Here is a 16666-nt window from a genome sequence, read left to right as displayed (position 1 = left end):
AAACATTCTTTTATTTTTATTTTTTTTTTACCTTGTAGCTTCGTCCTCCTCAGCCTGCGGTATATTTATTTGTTTTAGATGTGTCACATAATGCAGTGGAGGCTGGATATTTGACAATAGTCTGCCAGTCATTGCTGGAAAACCTAGACAAGTAAGAGTATAAACAATTTTTTCAAATCAGCCAACATGTTGTTATGAACAATAGTAATTTACAGTTTTGAAAAAAACTTGCATATAGTGTCTAAACATCCTGTCCCTAAAGGGCAGAAGTTCTGTTGCCTGGAATTCTGAAATACAGCTTACATCTCTAAAAAAACGAAACCAACCAAAGAACCCAAACCATCAAAAAAAACCCCAAAAACCAAGAAAACCCCAGCTGTTGAAACAATTTACATGGTGAGGGCTGTCTTCCCTGAATGTGATTAAAGGTGTATCTGCATATAATTTACTTACTTATCTGCAAAAAATATTTAGCTATAACTTCTAGCAACATGTTAATTGTACAAAGATCTATACACTGCAGTGTTCCCCTCTGCCAAGAGCAACAAAAATGAACTAAATTACAGAGATTAAATTGTCCAGTTCTTGTGCTGGAATGGCTAAGATGCTGCATGCTGGATCCACCTAGATCTACCTGTGCCGCTTTCTGTCTGTTCACATTTTTGCACTGGGACAGCATGCATGGGATTGTTGCTGGTGCTTTTTTAGTGAGGGCTAATAAGCTTCACTGTGTTCATGTATTTTGACAACTAATCCTGTGAAGGCTCAAAAATTCCTTTCTACAAATTTTTCTTGGGGAACTTGATTTTGATTGCTCATGAAGAAACCAATATGTACAATAAAATTATTCCATTTATTAGTTTAGTCCTTCTTTGTTCAGTTTTTTATGGGTATTTTGTTAAGAGACTCTCAGAAACACGCGAAGTCTATAGGAAAATCAGTACACCAGTTCATTTATATACCTAGGTGGTAACAACAGTAGTCGTCTTTTTTGTTTTTGGTCACTGTCATGGTTTTCAGCACTTGCTGATGTTTTATATTCTGTTTGAGAAGTTACTTTTAGTTTTTAATTTTATATTTTTAATGCCATTTACTGAAATATGGTCCCCATGGGCAATAAATAAGTTGCATTGTAGAGACATTGGATTTTGGTTTAGAGTTGTAAGTACTCTGTAACTACATTAGTAAATGGGTTTTTTGAATTATGAAAGAGCAGAATGCACTGCTTTCTGTTGAAGAACTGCCTTCTTTCATGTATCAGTATAATGTTTAAATGAACCTATTAGGTTCTCTCTTGGAGCAAAATATCAATATATTAGTGAGTGCTTGTCCATATCATTGGTCTTGTAAACTGTGCCATTATCCCAGCTTTTCAGAAAATACTGAGGGAATATTGCTTGTATTCGTGTTTCAGATCTCCTTTCTTATGTTCTCCTTTCACTCCTGTACACTAGAGCTGAGTTTCTGCTAACATCAGCAGGAGCTCTGAGTATGTATATGTATTGAGAGAGAGATTTAGGGCTTAATAGTTTATTTTTCAATGCTTCAGGCTGCCTGGAGACTCAAGAACAAGAATAGGGTTCATAACGTTTGACAGCACTGTTCAGTTTTACAACTTGCAAGAAGGTTTATCTCAGCCTCAGATGCTGATTGTCTCAGATATTGATGGTAAGTAAAAAGAAAATGGAAGCTGATTTTTTGAGAATCTATTATTTATTTTTCCCAGAAGAAAGATTAGAATCTCTCAGCTATCCTGGTGTTAGGTCAATGTTACTGAATGTATATTTTTGAAAAGTAGTCTTACACTAACTATAGCGTAGGTGATGTTTAAAATGTGAAGTTCAAAACTTAATTTTGCTTTGAATAAGACAAGCTTTGTATAGACTGTGTTTTTCTCTCTAACACACCTATCAGAAAATTAGACTATTTCATGGTATGAATAGCAGTGGGCAATGAAGTGTTTTGTTCTATTTTAATGTTATTTTTTTCTTTAATGTTATTTTCCATTCTCCCTGCAGATATTTTCCTGCCTACGCCAGATAGTTTACTTGTAAATCTCCATGAAAGCAAAGAGGTATGATTGCTTAAAATATATAATTAAATTTAAAGGGTAAATATTCAAATTAGATATTCCTGTTAAACTTTGAATTCAAAGTTACCTTCATAATATGTAGTTCCAATGCTAATTTTTAATTATACAAGTATTACATGTAGTTTGATACATCATAACTTCTAAAATTATGCCTTTATTTTCCTTAACGTGTTAAAACTAAACTGAAATACTTGGTACAGATTTTGTCACTTCAGTTATGGTAATAAAACTTTTTAGAAACAGCAGAAAATCTCAAGCTTGTAAAGTCTCATAAAACACCTTTCAATCTGTTCTGCAGCTGATAAAAGACCTATTGAATGCATTACCAAATATGTTCACTAATACAAGAGAAACACACAGTGCACTGGGCCCTGCTCTTCAGGCTGCATTTAAACTGATGTCTCCAACGGGTGGTCGGATATCTGTCTTTCAAACTCAGTTACCATCCTTGGGAGCAGGGCTTTTGCATTCCAGAGAAGATCCCAATCAAAGGTCAAGCACAAAGGTAAAAAACTTCCATTCAAATTCATTTCATGAGACTAAGTATTGGCCATGTCTTTCTGACTTGTGTAGTTCTGCAGATCAATGCTTGCTTCTTGTTTATAGCAGTTCACTGAATTAAATTATGTTTATACATTTAAGATCACACATGTATGTGTGGTGTTACTTGTTTCAAAGTGTCCGAGCTGTCTTTTGGACCTTTGGTTCATAGTTTTCCTTGGTAAGCAAAAGAAGCTGCAAATATTTCTGACTTGGTTAATATCAACCTGAGTTTTTTATCAGTGTGGATGTTTAAACTGTAGACCTAAAACATGATTTCTTGTTATTTTTATGGCCTTGTAGTTCACAGCATCCAATAAGTGGTACATAGTTGCATGAGTTTATTTGTATGAGCATGTAAACTTCCTCGAAAGTAGGATCATAACTGCTTGTAAATGCAAACTTAAATAATACTGAACATAAGGGAAATAGTTTCTGAAGGTGGGAATGCCTGTAAGTTACTGTCTAAAGGAGACTTCCTTATGATACTTTGCTGCTGACTAGTATGTCTTTTGTTCCATGAACTCTTAAAAAGCACGATTAACTCTTCCCTGTATAATTTATTCACTAAAGGTGGTCCAGCATCTTGGTCCAGCAACGGACTTTTATAAGAAGTTGGCACTGGACTGTTCAGGCCAGCAAACTGCTGTGGATTTGTTTCTCTTAAGTTCACAATATTCTGATCTAGCTTCTCTTGGTAAGGAGTACCTCATTCCCTCTTTCTGCTCTGTTGTCTTTCTTTAGAAGCATAGGCTGCTTCAGGAATTTTTAAATCATGTAAATATTTTTGCACTTTTGGAATTGCAGCTCATGCTGCAGTGGAATTGACTTTGAAGTTGATAGCAGTAAAGAACAGAAATATTGTATTGGTGGTATCAGACAACTTATTCTAGGATTTCACAGTTTTAAATGAGAATGTTCTCTCCTGCTCAAGAACAGGAAACAGCCAGATGGCAAGGAATAAATAAAGTTTAATTGTAGGGGTAGGACAGAGTTTTCATCTTTTGATATTAATCCAAGATTTGTGCACACACTTAATTTTACCTCCACACCATCGAATTTTTCTGCAGGCACTTCAGTCTTAGCTGCCAAAGGAGGTGTTTATTGAGCTCAGTGTATAATTAGGTCATTGTGTATCGAGGTGGCTCGTGGCTGTGTTCAGTGGCCTGAGGCTGGGCCAGTTCTCATTGTCTTATAGGTGTGGGTCGTATGAAGAAAAAGATTAATAGATGTGTCTTGTGGAAGGCTGGACACAATTTTTGTGTCCTGACTTCATGTTACAATTTTACCTCTTAACCATATCTTTTCTTCCTTCACAGCTTGCATGTCCAAGTATTCTGCTGGATGCATCTATTACTATCCATCTTTCCATCGTACCCATAATCCTGCTCAGGCCGAAAAGTTGCAAAAAGACCTGAAAAGATACCTTACAAGAAAGATTGGATTTGAAGCAGTTATGCGCATAAGATGTACAAAAGGTATGTCTTAAATACATGGAAAAGTTGGCGTAAGCGTGTTAACGATCATTTTCAATGTGCTTAAGTTCATGTTATTTCTCTTTCTCTGAAGAGTAAGGTAGTTGCTTTCTGTATGTGTTACATTAGCTTTTGGCGTTGTTTTGTTCTTTAGTTGATGGCACGATCTTGCTTTAAATTGACATGTGTAATGTAAGGGCATCAATTTGGAGCATTCAGAATCGAACATGAACTCTACAGGATCGTGCTGAAATGTCTAATGATTCATGTAATTGATTTTGCATGATAGAATTTTTACTGTTTCCTTAAACCTAGCTTGAGGGCTGTGGATTTTAGTTATTGATAAGAGCTTTCCATTCTGTTTTAAACTGAGTTATTTAATCTGCTTCTAGGTCTTTCAATACACACTTTTCATGGGAACTTTTTTGTACGATCTACTGATTTGTTGTCCCTTGCTAATGTCAATCCTGATGCTGGATTTGCAGTGCAAATGTCCATTGAGGAAAGTCTGACTGACACATCATTGGTTTGTTTTCAAACAGCTCTTTTGTATACTTCCAGCAAAGGTAAATAAATTCAAATTAGTTGCCCAGTGGGCTTTTTCTATAATACGTTTGTATAGTTGGTTCCACAGCCTTTTGTCGTACACTATACCCTAAGAGAATCTTTTCAAGGCTAGTGAGCCTACTTGGCAATTAATCACATAATGGAAATCCTTATGAAGTCTGTTTTGATGGGATAATGTGATTAATCTGCATCTTACATCTGATTCAGCAAGAATCCTTTACTTACAAGTGATACCATTGTTACAAGCAGTAACATGTTGGCAGGCACTTTGTCCAAATTCACAGACTTACGATGAACTGGAACGAGTTGCTACTACATTGGGTGGGCATTAAAGAATAGCAGCTAATTTCTATAGTGGAAGATGCCACAAAATTTTGGGATGGAAATCCATGTACTTCATTTGTAGGATCAAGACACTGTGGATGTTGTAAGTCAACTTGTGCTGCTTTAGAGCAGAATTTGAACAGGTTGAGACAGGAATGAGAGACAGTGTTAAATCAATTTCCTGACTGGTATGTTTTTATAAAATGGGTGCATCTTAGATGAGAGGAGATATGCAGTAAAGACTGAATTTGTGTACTTCTAGCAGGAGATAATTCATGATGATTTCCTCTGATTTCTCTTAGGTGAACGTCGCATTCGAGTGCACACACTTTGCTTGCCCGTAGTAAGTTCATTGGCTGATGTATATGCGGGAGCAGATGTACAAGCAGTTGTCTGCCTCTTAGCCAACATGGGTGAGTACAGAGCAAGAAGATTCAAGTATTTCTTTGTACGTTCTTAATTTTGCCAGCCATTTAAATGAAATAGTAAATGAAGCCTGGGTATTAAACTGGAGCACACTGAAGCCTGAGAATGCAACAGATGACAAAATCAAAGTTATATCAAAACTGTGAACCGAAATATTCCTTCTTCTGAATACTTGGTTGACCTTAATCTTTTAAAAGGAGCCGTACGTTCTTTAGAGTTTATTAAAGAACAAAGAATACTTGGATCAAAACTCTCATTTTTGTATCATCATCATAGTTGTTATCTCAAACTTAAGCATTTTAGGATTACTTAAGAGACAGTGACTGAGTTTATGAGTTGCTGGAGACTAAAAGGCAACTTCTGACAACAGTGTATCCAAATACTAGTTTTGTGTGCTTCTATGCTGTTCTTGCTGGGTTGAGGATTCTTACTTGTCCCAACTTGCGTGTCATAAGTAGATGTTTCGTAGACTGATCTCTGACACCAAATGTGTGTGACTCTGTGCAGCATTTTAGTATCAGCTATGTTGTACATTAGTAGTGAAATCAATTAGAAGAAATAAATAGTACTTCTACATCTTTTGAGGCTGGAACTAGATGATCTGTAAGGTCCCTTCCAACCCAAACAATTCTGTGATCTCCTCTTAAATGTGCATTCAGTCCAGCAGGTGGCTTCCTCCAATCAAAGAATTTGCAGCCCTTGCTCAGCAGAGAAAAGCGAAGCTGCATTTACACTTATCACAATTATGCCACTGAAATAATGGAGAAAATAACGAGAAATTTCTTGGGGAGGATGGTGGAAATCAAAATTAATTGCTGCAAATCTTATCTTGGAGGTTGGGCAGCAGAGTTTCAGCAATAGCTAAGTTATTTGTATAAGGTTTAAAACAGGATTTATATTTAGACTTAACTGTATATGACAGCTTTAAAAATTTCTTTCAGTTCTCCAAGACTACAAACGATAGAGCTGAAATTAGCCACACTGTATTTTTAAGAATTTTGAAAGTGAGTTCTGGTATGGACAGTCATCTGATTTGCTCCTAAAAAAATTAGGACCTCAGGCATGGTTTTGAGTTTTGTTTTTTTTTAGTCTTTAAAGCAAAACCCAGAAGCTCAACTAATATTTTCAAAATTCAAGGGAATGAATGAGGCCATCTCTGATAACTTCTTCTATCCCTCTACCCCAAACAGCTGTGGATCGCTCAGTTTCCTCTAGTCTTGCAGATGCAAGAGATGCCTTAGTTAATGCCGTGGTAGACTCCTTGGCAGCATACATGTCAACTGCCTCAAATCTGCAGCAGTCCATGCTGATAGCACCAAATTCCCTCAAGCTGTTTCCACTCTATATTTTGGCTCTTCTCAAACAGGTATGTATAATCTAGTGGATTAATGTTTGATATTTAATTCTTTGTTCCATTTGAGGAAATCTTCAGTTCTAGGTCAAGCAATGTCTACACTTTTCTAAAATGATGAAAATTGTGTTGTTATCTTTATGCTTACAGGACTTTCATGTAGAAGATGACTGTATTAGCTTATTTTAAATTACTGGTGTATTTATTTAATTTTGATTTTTTTATGTTTTGTTTTATATTATTTTACAATGAAAATAAGGATATCTGTACTGTTACAGTTAGCATTTCTCAGATTTTTGGCAGCTTATTGGTGTAGATTGGTGAAAACTGCTTATTAGTACTTCTTCAACTTTATTTTATGGAGGAAAAGTTAAATATTTTTCAATACATATACTTCGTACTTTAAAGTTCCAAAAAGAAAAACTAGTTTCCATGGAGATAAGGTGAAATTTATTACAGAAACTCAAGTGATATAGTTTAAAGGTCACATAGAACTAGTTACTACTTTTTTTTTTTTTTGTGATATCTTTGGATTACCAAACATCATACATAAAAAGAACTTACTGCAGGGTTTTGTTATGAATAAATCTCACAGCTTAAAGATTTTCATGTCTGAGAGTTGTTTGTTCTCTTTTGATGAATAAACCTTTATGCAAGTTTGGTAAGAGATGTAATCATAATCACTTATTTTCTTTGGCTAAGTGATTACTTCAGCCTCTAATACACTGATTATGATCTTTTGGTACTTGCATAAGTAATGTAGTTAATGATGGGTAAAAAACAGACCATTTATTATAAAGAAGATCCATATAAAAGACAGAAATAAGAGTGGCTGAGAAAACAAGTTGTTTAGGGGTTGGTTTTTGAGGGGTTTTTTTGTTATCTTTTTTAACCCAAACCAAAATACTTGTGGCAACCAAGGAGGACTGATGTACTTAGCTTTGCTGTAGAACTGAATATGAACTTTGATTATAGGAATATTCTCCAATGAGTCAGAACATGATGGTTACTTCATTGTGTTGCTTCTCACAGCAATCATTTAACAATTGCTTTTAAAGGGAATCTGAGGAATTCAGTAGGAAGGAGTTACAAAACAAATTTTATCCTGGGAGAGCCTAGTTTTCACTATAAAACATGAAAGTATATTTCCCTTCCAAAGTTTTCCCTTAACAATGAATTCTTACTACTGTAAAATCAGAGTTAATCTTATGCACATAAGTGTCTTGCTTGGACTCTGCTCGTCTGATATCTTTCCATAATAGCTTACATTGGTGAGTTTCAGAGGGCAGTAGCATTTGTCAAGAGTAAAAATGAGAAATGCTGGCTCAATTTCATGCAAATTTTAGACAGATTGAGGGGGAAATTTAATCTCCTTTATCAGTAAGAAGGGAGAATGGATTACATTTTAAACTTATTTTATTCAAGCTCTATGATTCATATTCTGATCTATCTCACAGAGATACATTTCTGTACAGAAGCTTTGCCATCTTTGCTTGATGCTTTCAAAATTCTGAAATGCACTGTTTAGATGTGACATAAAATACAGGGTTTGTTTGAGTAGCAATGCTGTTCTCTTACAGAAAGCATTCAGGACAGGCACGAGCACTCGCCTGGATGATCGTGTATATGCAATGTGCCAGATGAAGAGCCAGCCTCTTGTTCATTTGATGAAGATGATACATCCCAACTTGTACAGAATAGACAAGTTGACTGATGAGGTAATGTATGAAGCCTGTTTGCAGCATTTTCTAGTTTTAGTGGCCTGTTAAATGTGATGTTGTGCTGCAATAATTTAAGTTGTTATTATAATATAAGTGGAGAATTTACCATAAGCTATAAAAAATCAAGAAAAATATTTGTTTTCAAGTTTTCAGTTGCAAGTACAGTAGTGTGTTATGAGCAAAACTGTGGTTTTCCTTCATCTTGTTTCACTGACCACAATAATTCCATGGTTTTCTATTACACAAAGAAAGCAGAGAAGACTATGCATTGGAAACATCTTCAGTATGCTTTTGTGTTTTACACCTGTGTGGGGGAAATGGGTGAAGTAGATCTGGTGGATGAATCTAGGTTTCATATACTGAAATCAGATAAAGTTGCCTGCAATAATAACAGTGGTTTCTCAGACTGAAGTGGATAAAACAGAATTGTACTTCTCACTGGTCATGATCAGACTGAGAAGGTATTTCATGTATGAAACCAGATTTTATTAATTCAACTTTTACAGAGGTAGCCTAGGAAATGGATGCACTTTTTTAATAGTAAGAAGTAAGACGGAATTTTATTTGAGGTCAAAGTTAGTTATAATTGCAAAAATAAGGGGTTTTTTTAAGTAAGTTTTTATGAGTTTGTAGTTGCTAGCTTTGGAAAAGTATGTGGTTTTAAGTGTTATAGGATAAACTGAGTCGTTTCTCTGGAAGTGGTATTGTTCAGCACAACCTCTGACCTATTTGTAGTCTCGGAGTTTCTTTTGAGGTATTTCATAAACTCAAATAGGTGAGTCTAAACTCAGTGTTCTTCAGAGGAATTGATTAGTTAGTCTTTTTATACTCCACCCTTCCAAGCATTTGAGAAGCCAACTTCAACTAACCTTGTCAAGTTTTTTTTGAGGCACTTAGATTCAAATGCTGTATTGTGTGCATGTCCTGTAAAGAACCACCAGTGTCTTTAGCAGATCCTGTTTTATTAGCAGAGGCTTTCAGATCAGTTATTTTTAGTACTATAATACAAATAATAGGGCTTATTTCACCTATTGAAATTAATTGACAAAACACATTTTAAATCATATAACAGAGTGCTAATGTCAGTATTACTTCAGTTTAAAGTATTGGTGACAGAGGCTGCTCTTAAATTTCTTGTTTCTTTAGAATATTATATATATTACAGAATTATTTTTTAATGTTTTTGCTGGTTTTCCTTCCTCTTAGCACTTGATTCCTGAGACCATTGATTAAAGCCCAGAACTTGCCCAAGTGGAATTCAGTAGCTTGATTTTCATAATTATGCATAAATCCCCCAAAACTTCTGATCTGTGGCATTACAGTATGAAATTTTTAAATAGGGATTTTAGTTTATTTAATAATCCTTTACTACATGGAGATGTACTTAGTCTGTAGACTGTTTTTTCCCTACATTATTTGTAGAATGCTTCACAGGTTCTTAAGATACCCATCCTATTTTTGTATTGGAGGGGGAAGCAGCTTTAATCTGAAAATACTGGGGATTTGGGTTGGGGGAGGATATTTTTTAATAATGTCAGTGCTGACAGCCAGATTGTTTAGTCAGATTGGTCATAGTGCTCTGTGGAGAAGCCTGTGGATCAATTCAAGCAGGATGTTAAATCAAGGAACTTGCTGTCAGTTGAATGCAGTAAAATAGTGAAGCCTCATAGGAAGTACGATTTGATGTTGTTCAGCTCTTGCAGCATTTCTAGTAAAGTTGAATGCAATGAAAAGAATCGGTGGAGGTTGTTGACCCTCAAGTGTCAACACTAGAATTCTTTTGAAATATTGACATCTGTAGCATCAGAAATGTTACATAAGCAACTTAAATGAACTTCCATTATTATTTTTTAGGTAATAAAGTAGGCTTTAGGTTAAGTAACATTCTAGAACTGCTTGGTGTACATAATCATTTTAGGCTTAACATGGTATTTTGTTACATGAGAATCCTCAAAATTTTACTAGAGATGAACAGTGGTTTTCCTGTTTTGTTTTACCTGGTTAAAGGTAAAATTCTAGTGTTATTGAGTATTTGTTTTTGTTACAGAGTACAATACATGTAAATGACAGAGTTGTTCCTCAGCCACCTCTTCAGAAGTTGTCTGCAGAGAAGTTGACAAGAGAAGGAGCTTTTCTTATGGATTGTGGCTCAGTAAGTTAAAAAAGTTACAAGTTTTGCACACCTTTTTTTTTTTTTTTTTAAAAAAGAGACAATGCATGCACTCTTTATTAAAAGCAGTCAACTCTCAACAATAACAGTGTAGTGAATCAGCATTGCAGCTAACCTGACAGTAATCTGTATTTCAATGAAAGGCTTTCATATTTTGATCCAAGGAGTATCTTTGAGGCTTCAGAGGCTGATTTGTTTTTTCATGACAGACTGGTCAGAATATATCAGGAGTTCACATCAAGGTGTTTTTTCTGGAATTAATGTATTTTTATTTTCCAAAATCTCTTTTATGGTTATTAAAATGTATATACTACAGCCTTTAATAAAACACTTCTCATTGATGCAGAAACCTTCCCAGCTACACACAAATAAAGTGGTTTTATGCAAAAGTGAGGGAATTGTGGAAAGTGAACAAAATCTGTAGATACATTTTAAGGTATCCATAGAAATTACACTAAAACATACTTAATTGGATAAAGCATTATGCTACTCAAATGACAATCTAGAAAGTGCTTGAAACCTTTTATGAGTTCAGGGCTGTGTGTGAATGTCAAACTAGCATCTGTCTTCAGATGTCTGAAATAATTACTGTAATATGTTTTGGTAATTGATGCTTTACTATGACTTGTTTAGATTGGGAAGTCATTGTTTGACAGAATTTGAGGGGTTTCATTTGAGGAGGTAACATGGGAAGTTATCGCATTAACTGTTCTATTATAGATGTGTCCTGCATCCTCATTCTTTCAGTATTTGCATTCTACCTATATTTTTTTTATATTTAATGATCTATTCTAAAAATTACCAATGTACTAATAAGTAAATGTGCAAATAATGGATATAGACATGTATACATGAAGTGCAACTGGAGTGCTCAAGTGATTCATTTGCATGAAAGTTATTATTCTGGTATTATTCCTATTACATGACCACTTGCCTCTAAGATGTATGCATGGCCCTTACTAAAACTGATTCTGATATCTTACAGATTTTTTACATTTGGATTGGAAAAAACTGTGATAACAGCTTCATAAAAGATGTCCTTGGATACCCAAACTATGCATCAGTACCACAGAAAATGGTAGGCATTTGAGTTGAGCCGTATAGTGCTTACGGTTGGAATTTATATTTAATCTCTTTATTTCTGCACTTCCAGTTTTTAATTACATAACTATGAATTAGGGGGATTTTTTATTGGGTACCTTCTAACTTCTTGTCAGCTTCATAGGAGCCAAATAGAAGTTGTCAGATGTTTTTAAGGGAAGAATGTAAACATTTAAAGTTTCGTATTCGTGAAATGCCAGAGTTGCTCTATACATTACTCCTTTTATTTTTTTATGGAAATGCATGTGCATTCACAAGAATAGGAAGGAATTTCACAGAATGAATACAAAAATTATCTATTCAGATGTGTTAATGGTTAATATTAGAGTTACTTTATTGATACCATGGTTTTCAGAAGTCTTGTGTTCTCTGAATCTGGTGTCAGATAACAAATCTATGGTATGACACGATAGGCCTGTAAGTAAGGGTAAGAGTTAAGTTTTGCTCAGCTTCCAAGCCTTGAGTTAATGTTAAAAAATGCTTTTAGCTATCAGAACATCAAAGACCTTTGGATGTGCTTTTTGGTGGAGGGGTTTTTATGTTATAACCTATAGTCTAGTGTGTGAAACAGAGCAGCAAATAAAGAGAAGTCTCCTCTTCCATGAGAAGTGATTCCAAAATGTCAACAATTGGCAGGTAAGGAAGGACTCTTTTAAGACACTCTAGAAAAGTTCAGAATCAAATGGTTATATTCACATAGTAGCAAAAATATGTTAGTTTAGAAACATAGGAAGATATTTTCTGCTTATAAAGCTTCCATAGTATCAAGGGGGAAGGTGACAGGTGGTCCTTTTAAGAACAGGCTAAGAGTGGTAAGCTAGAAACTACTGTAGAATTGGACTACTTGTTTAGAGTTTTGTATTTTGCATGTATTGGCAATTTAAAACTGGCTCCTCTGGTGGTGGTAAGTATTAGTTAATAGAGTTTTCAGGAAGAACTTTAATAGGAGAAGGAGCATAATTTTTTTCTAAAGATTATATAGCATCTTTTATACTGAAAGTGAGACAAAAAGTAACATAAAGTTATCTTTGCTTTTAAATTATGTCCTCCATTCTACAAAGGTAGCAATGGAACTACTTTAATTCTGAAATAAATTCTTTTATGTCATACTGATTGTCTTATATTGGCTGAAGAGTTGGTTTTAATTCTATTTTTTCACCTTATTCCCCAACCAAATAGTCCAGTATAATCTTTGCAATTCAGAAATTTACTTGCAATTCAGACTTCACTTCTTGTTTTGCTCATCTTTTCAGTGATGCATAGTACAACATGTAGGAACTTGTTTGCCAGGGGAAGATAAAGGCAAGAAGACTACAAAGCAGCATTTTGAAAAGATAACTTCTCAAATGAACTTGCTTTCTCAAATCTTTTGCACTTAAAATACGGTTTAAGTTAAAGATGTACTTAAACACTAAAGCTGAAGAAAAAAATCTTTGTATGTAAATCCGTGGTTGCTAATTTCTCAATAGAAATTGTGGCTTGAGTCATGTTACGACTTTCAGGATCTATTTCTCTTAAATAGTTTTTTAAAATAGTTTTGATAATAAAAGATGCTGACTTCTTTCCATTACCTTCAACCAGACGCAGCTTCCTGAGGTAGATGCACTTTCTTCAGAAAGGACACGATCTTTTATATCTTGGCTTAGAGACAGTAGACCTTTAAGTCCAGTTCTTCAAGTAATAAAGTAAGTATTTCTGTTAGATACTAAGTTGTTATTGGCAACTTGTATTTACAGTGTCTAATTAAAACTGATGAAAAGTGCATTTATCTGAGTATCATCATCTTTCCAGTTGATATAATGCTGTTATCCAAAACTGCTTAGTGACAAAGGTCGTCTTTGAATCTAGTGCAAATTCAATTACTAATAGTTTTATTGTTAGGAATTAGTTGCATATTTTTATATTAAGAATACACTAAACCAATGGATATCCTTCTGATCAATGGAGTTAGCTGGGTTAATTTCTGTTATAGCTTTTATAATATGCATATAAAAAAGAAGTAAAGTAAGTAATCTGTAGATGGGTAAGTAATTGTATGTATTTGTTACGGAGCTCCATAGGACAGCAGCTGATTTATGATAGATGAGGCAAGTTTTGAAGCCTTTTCAAGACACGACTCACTTAAAGAAGTTTAAATGCAATAAAATTATTATACTTGAGAGTACATTTCACTTCTGGAATATTCAGTTTACTGAGCCAGACAGGAGATCACTTTTTAGAGGTCACTTTTAGAGAGTATGATGACTTGCTTAGAGAAATAATGCTGAAATACAGGACTGAAGCTCTTCAGCTGTGGCATGATGGCTGCTGCTTGAGTTGCAAGTAGTTCTGAGAGACCATAGTAAACAGGAGGAGCTTTGCTGCACACTGTACAATACCAGTACAGAGGATAGTGTCTCAGATAATTTTTACTGGGACAATAATTATGGATAATATAATTATGTTTACTTTCTCTGTTCCGTTGAGATTGAGATTACATGTAACCAGAGATGTAATTTTTGCATTTTTTCATTGCCACCAGCAATATTTGTTAACTTCTGACTCCTAAAACAAAAGTATTTTTATATTTTCTTTTTTGTGTTTTTGCAAGATGCTTTAAATGCTGTATTTCACCTGCTTTTCTACCATTTTATACTCCTTAAAAAGATGCTGTTGTTTGATAGTGTGTTGCAAACTTCAGGGTTTTTTCCTAGACTTCAGATTATTTGCAATTTTAGTATCTTTGGACTGAATGTAGATTCCAAAGGATAGTAAGAAATTTTTTAGACCTTAGGCCTCTGTTTGAATTTTGCAGTGGATTTTTTGCTCAATGTTTGATTTTGCTCAATACCTTCCTCTCTTCTTTCAGAGATGAGAACCCTGCCAAAACAGATTTTTTTCAGCATTTAATTGAGGATCGGACAGAAGCAGCTTTCTCATATTATGAGTTCTTACTTAATATTCAACAGCAGGTTTGTAAGTGACCAAGGAATAAATAGAAGAAAAATTCTGACTTCAGACAGAAGCATGGGCTGAGAGAAGCATATGGGAAGTTTACAGAAGTGGATGCTTGTTCTTCACAATATACAGTGACAGCACTGTTTTGGAAGCTTTACAGCTAAAGAAGTATACATTTCCAAAAGAATTTTGCAGATTTACTTCAGTCTCAAAGTGCTAGGAGTGATGAAGCTGTTTCACTAGTAAACTTTAAAATTGGTTTGTACACGTATCCAGTTGTGCAGCGGTATGGTGCTCTGTTTATTGCAAGCTGGTGAATTTATGTAGCTATGTGGGATGATATTTCTTAACAAAATGTACAATTAGGTAAAGCCTTTTTTCTTACATTTATTATAGTAGCCCTTCCAGATCCAAATCCTTAACAGAGATGTCAAAGGGCAGTGATGTATGTTGGTTGTTTATATGAATTTCTTTTTAAGAGGAATGATTCATATTTACTAAAGACTTCAGCAAATTCCCTGTGAAAGTTGTAGAGTTTCAGTAAAGTAAATCAATTGTAGAAATAAAATATATAATGTACATAAGTATTACATTTGTAAAGAAAATGTAAAAAATGTAACTAAAAAAAAGACTTAGCTCAGTGTGCAGAATTGTTGAGTGCTTGATGATGATGAGTTGTTTTGTCCCAGGCTAGACAATGAAGTTGACTAATAAAAACATGCTAAAAAATGTATCAATGTAGAAGGAATACAGCTGCTTCTTCTGTTAATTTTAGGTGAATTTATTTATGATTGGCTTACTAATTAACAATATTTTGCTTTATCATGTGGTTTTATATTTATGTAAGTATAACCATTTTGCAACTAAACTCTTACCGAAATGAATATTGAAGAGAACATGTTTACCACTTTATTTCACAGATCTGTGGAAGGGAGGAGAAAACACTGCATAATCTGAAATGAGCTTTTAATACAAAATTCCTAAACCCCTTCTTACATATTATCCTCAAGAAGGCATATCTATTAACTTCGTTTTATGTTCTGTAACTACTGTAGTCTTGGTCGAGGTTTCTGTAAACTTGTGTTGTCTGCCCTTTAGAGTAAGTGTGGGTAATCACTCACACTTGTTGGTTTGAATTCTGCTGTGATCTAAAGAAAAAGAAGAGGTGATGTAAAAATTAATTACATTACATCAGTGAAAGTAAAGGCTTTAAAATGACAAAATTCAAAATGTAATCACACTTGTGTATTTCAGAAACCTTGTTCTTGCTAATGTTTTGGTAACTCACCGGTTTGGGCTTTTTGATAGATTTATGTCAGATTTTTTTAATTTGATTGTTAAGTTGAGATGGTTTCGTTAGGTTGTTAGTTTTTTTTTTTAGAGACACATTAGAATTAATGCATAAAGCACAATCACTCATACTTAGTATTCTGAACTTTATCTGTTTGTTTTAATGAAATGTGACTACAATTAAATAATTAAGTACAAAAAAGTAAATTATCATTAGTATGATTACATTTTAATTTAATGTAGCCTTGAAGATGCTAACGTATTTTAAGTGCTATAGCCCCTGAATCAAATAGTCAAGGAGAAAATGTACTAGTTATGGTTTGCAAACGCTTTAAAACCTACAATAATTAAATTCCGCAAGTAGTGTTATTCTGCATGTTAGCACAAACTCATTGTTTGGAGAAGATACCTTATAAGTTATATTTGTGTGCTGTCCTTTACTAAATGTGTTTAAGTTACCCAAAGATTACAAAAGAGAAACTTTCCATTTAGTAGATCGATATTGTGTAATAAATGTCTGCGGCAATGCTGAATGTTGTCCCTAAATGAGACCTCTAGGATCTCAGTGCTTGTTTGTAGATTAATTTGCATTGGGTGAAAGCTAAGTGCTGCTAAAGCGTGGGGCATCTTAAATATCATTTATATTTGCAAAGACAAGAAGGACATGTTACA

The 16666-nt window shown here is 34.3% G+C and overlaps 1 protein-coding gene across 3 annotated transcripts in view; it reads left to right on the top strand.

The window, feature by feature from the left end:
* The window catches only part of SEC24B (SEC24 homolog B, COPII coat complex component), a 43348-nt gene extending 27896 nt beyond the window's left edge, over positions 1-15452 (top strand). For all 3 annotated transcript variants that reach the window (XM_032686297.1, XM_032686298.1, XM_032686299.1), the window contains 14 exons: positions 39-151; positions 1550-1668; positions 2019-2074; positions 2391-2597; positions 3206-3329; positions 3952-4110; positions 4500-4673; positions 5301-5411; positions 6615-6790; positions 8356-8493; positions 10544-10648; positions 11652-11744; positions 13349-13452; positions 14616-15452. In XM_032686297.1, coding sequence (XP_032542188.1) covers positions 39-151; positions 1550-1668; positions 2019-2074; positions 2391-2597; positions 3206-3329; positions 3952-4110; positions 4500-4673; positions 5301-5411; positions 6615-6790; positions 8356-8493; positions 10544-10648; positions 11652-11744; positions 13349-13452; positions 14616-14730 — 1794 coding nt within the window. In that variant the 3' untranslated portion in view covers positions 14731-15452. The remainder of the gene's footprint in view (positions 1-38; positions 152-1549; positions 1669-2018; positions 2075-2390; positions 2598-3205; positions 3330-3951; positions 4111-4499; positions 4674-5300; positions 5412-6614; positions 6791-8355; positions 8494-10543; positions 10649-11651; positions 11745-13348; positions 13453-14615) is intronic.
* The last annotated feature ends 1214 nt before the right edge of the window (positions 15453-16666 follow it).

The sequence above is a fragment of the Chiroxiphia lanceolata genome, chromosome 4 (assembly GCF_009829145.1).
Source record: "Chiroxiphia lanceolata isolate bChiLan1 chromosome 4, bChiLan1.pri, whole genome shotgun sequence".
Classification (NCBI taxonomy): Eukaryota; Metazoa; Chordata; class Aves; order Passeriformes; family Pipridae; genus Chiroxiphia; species Chiroxiphia lanceolata.
This window is presented reverse-complemented; position numbering and strand designations above follow the sequence as displayed.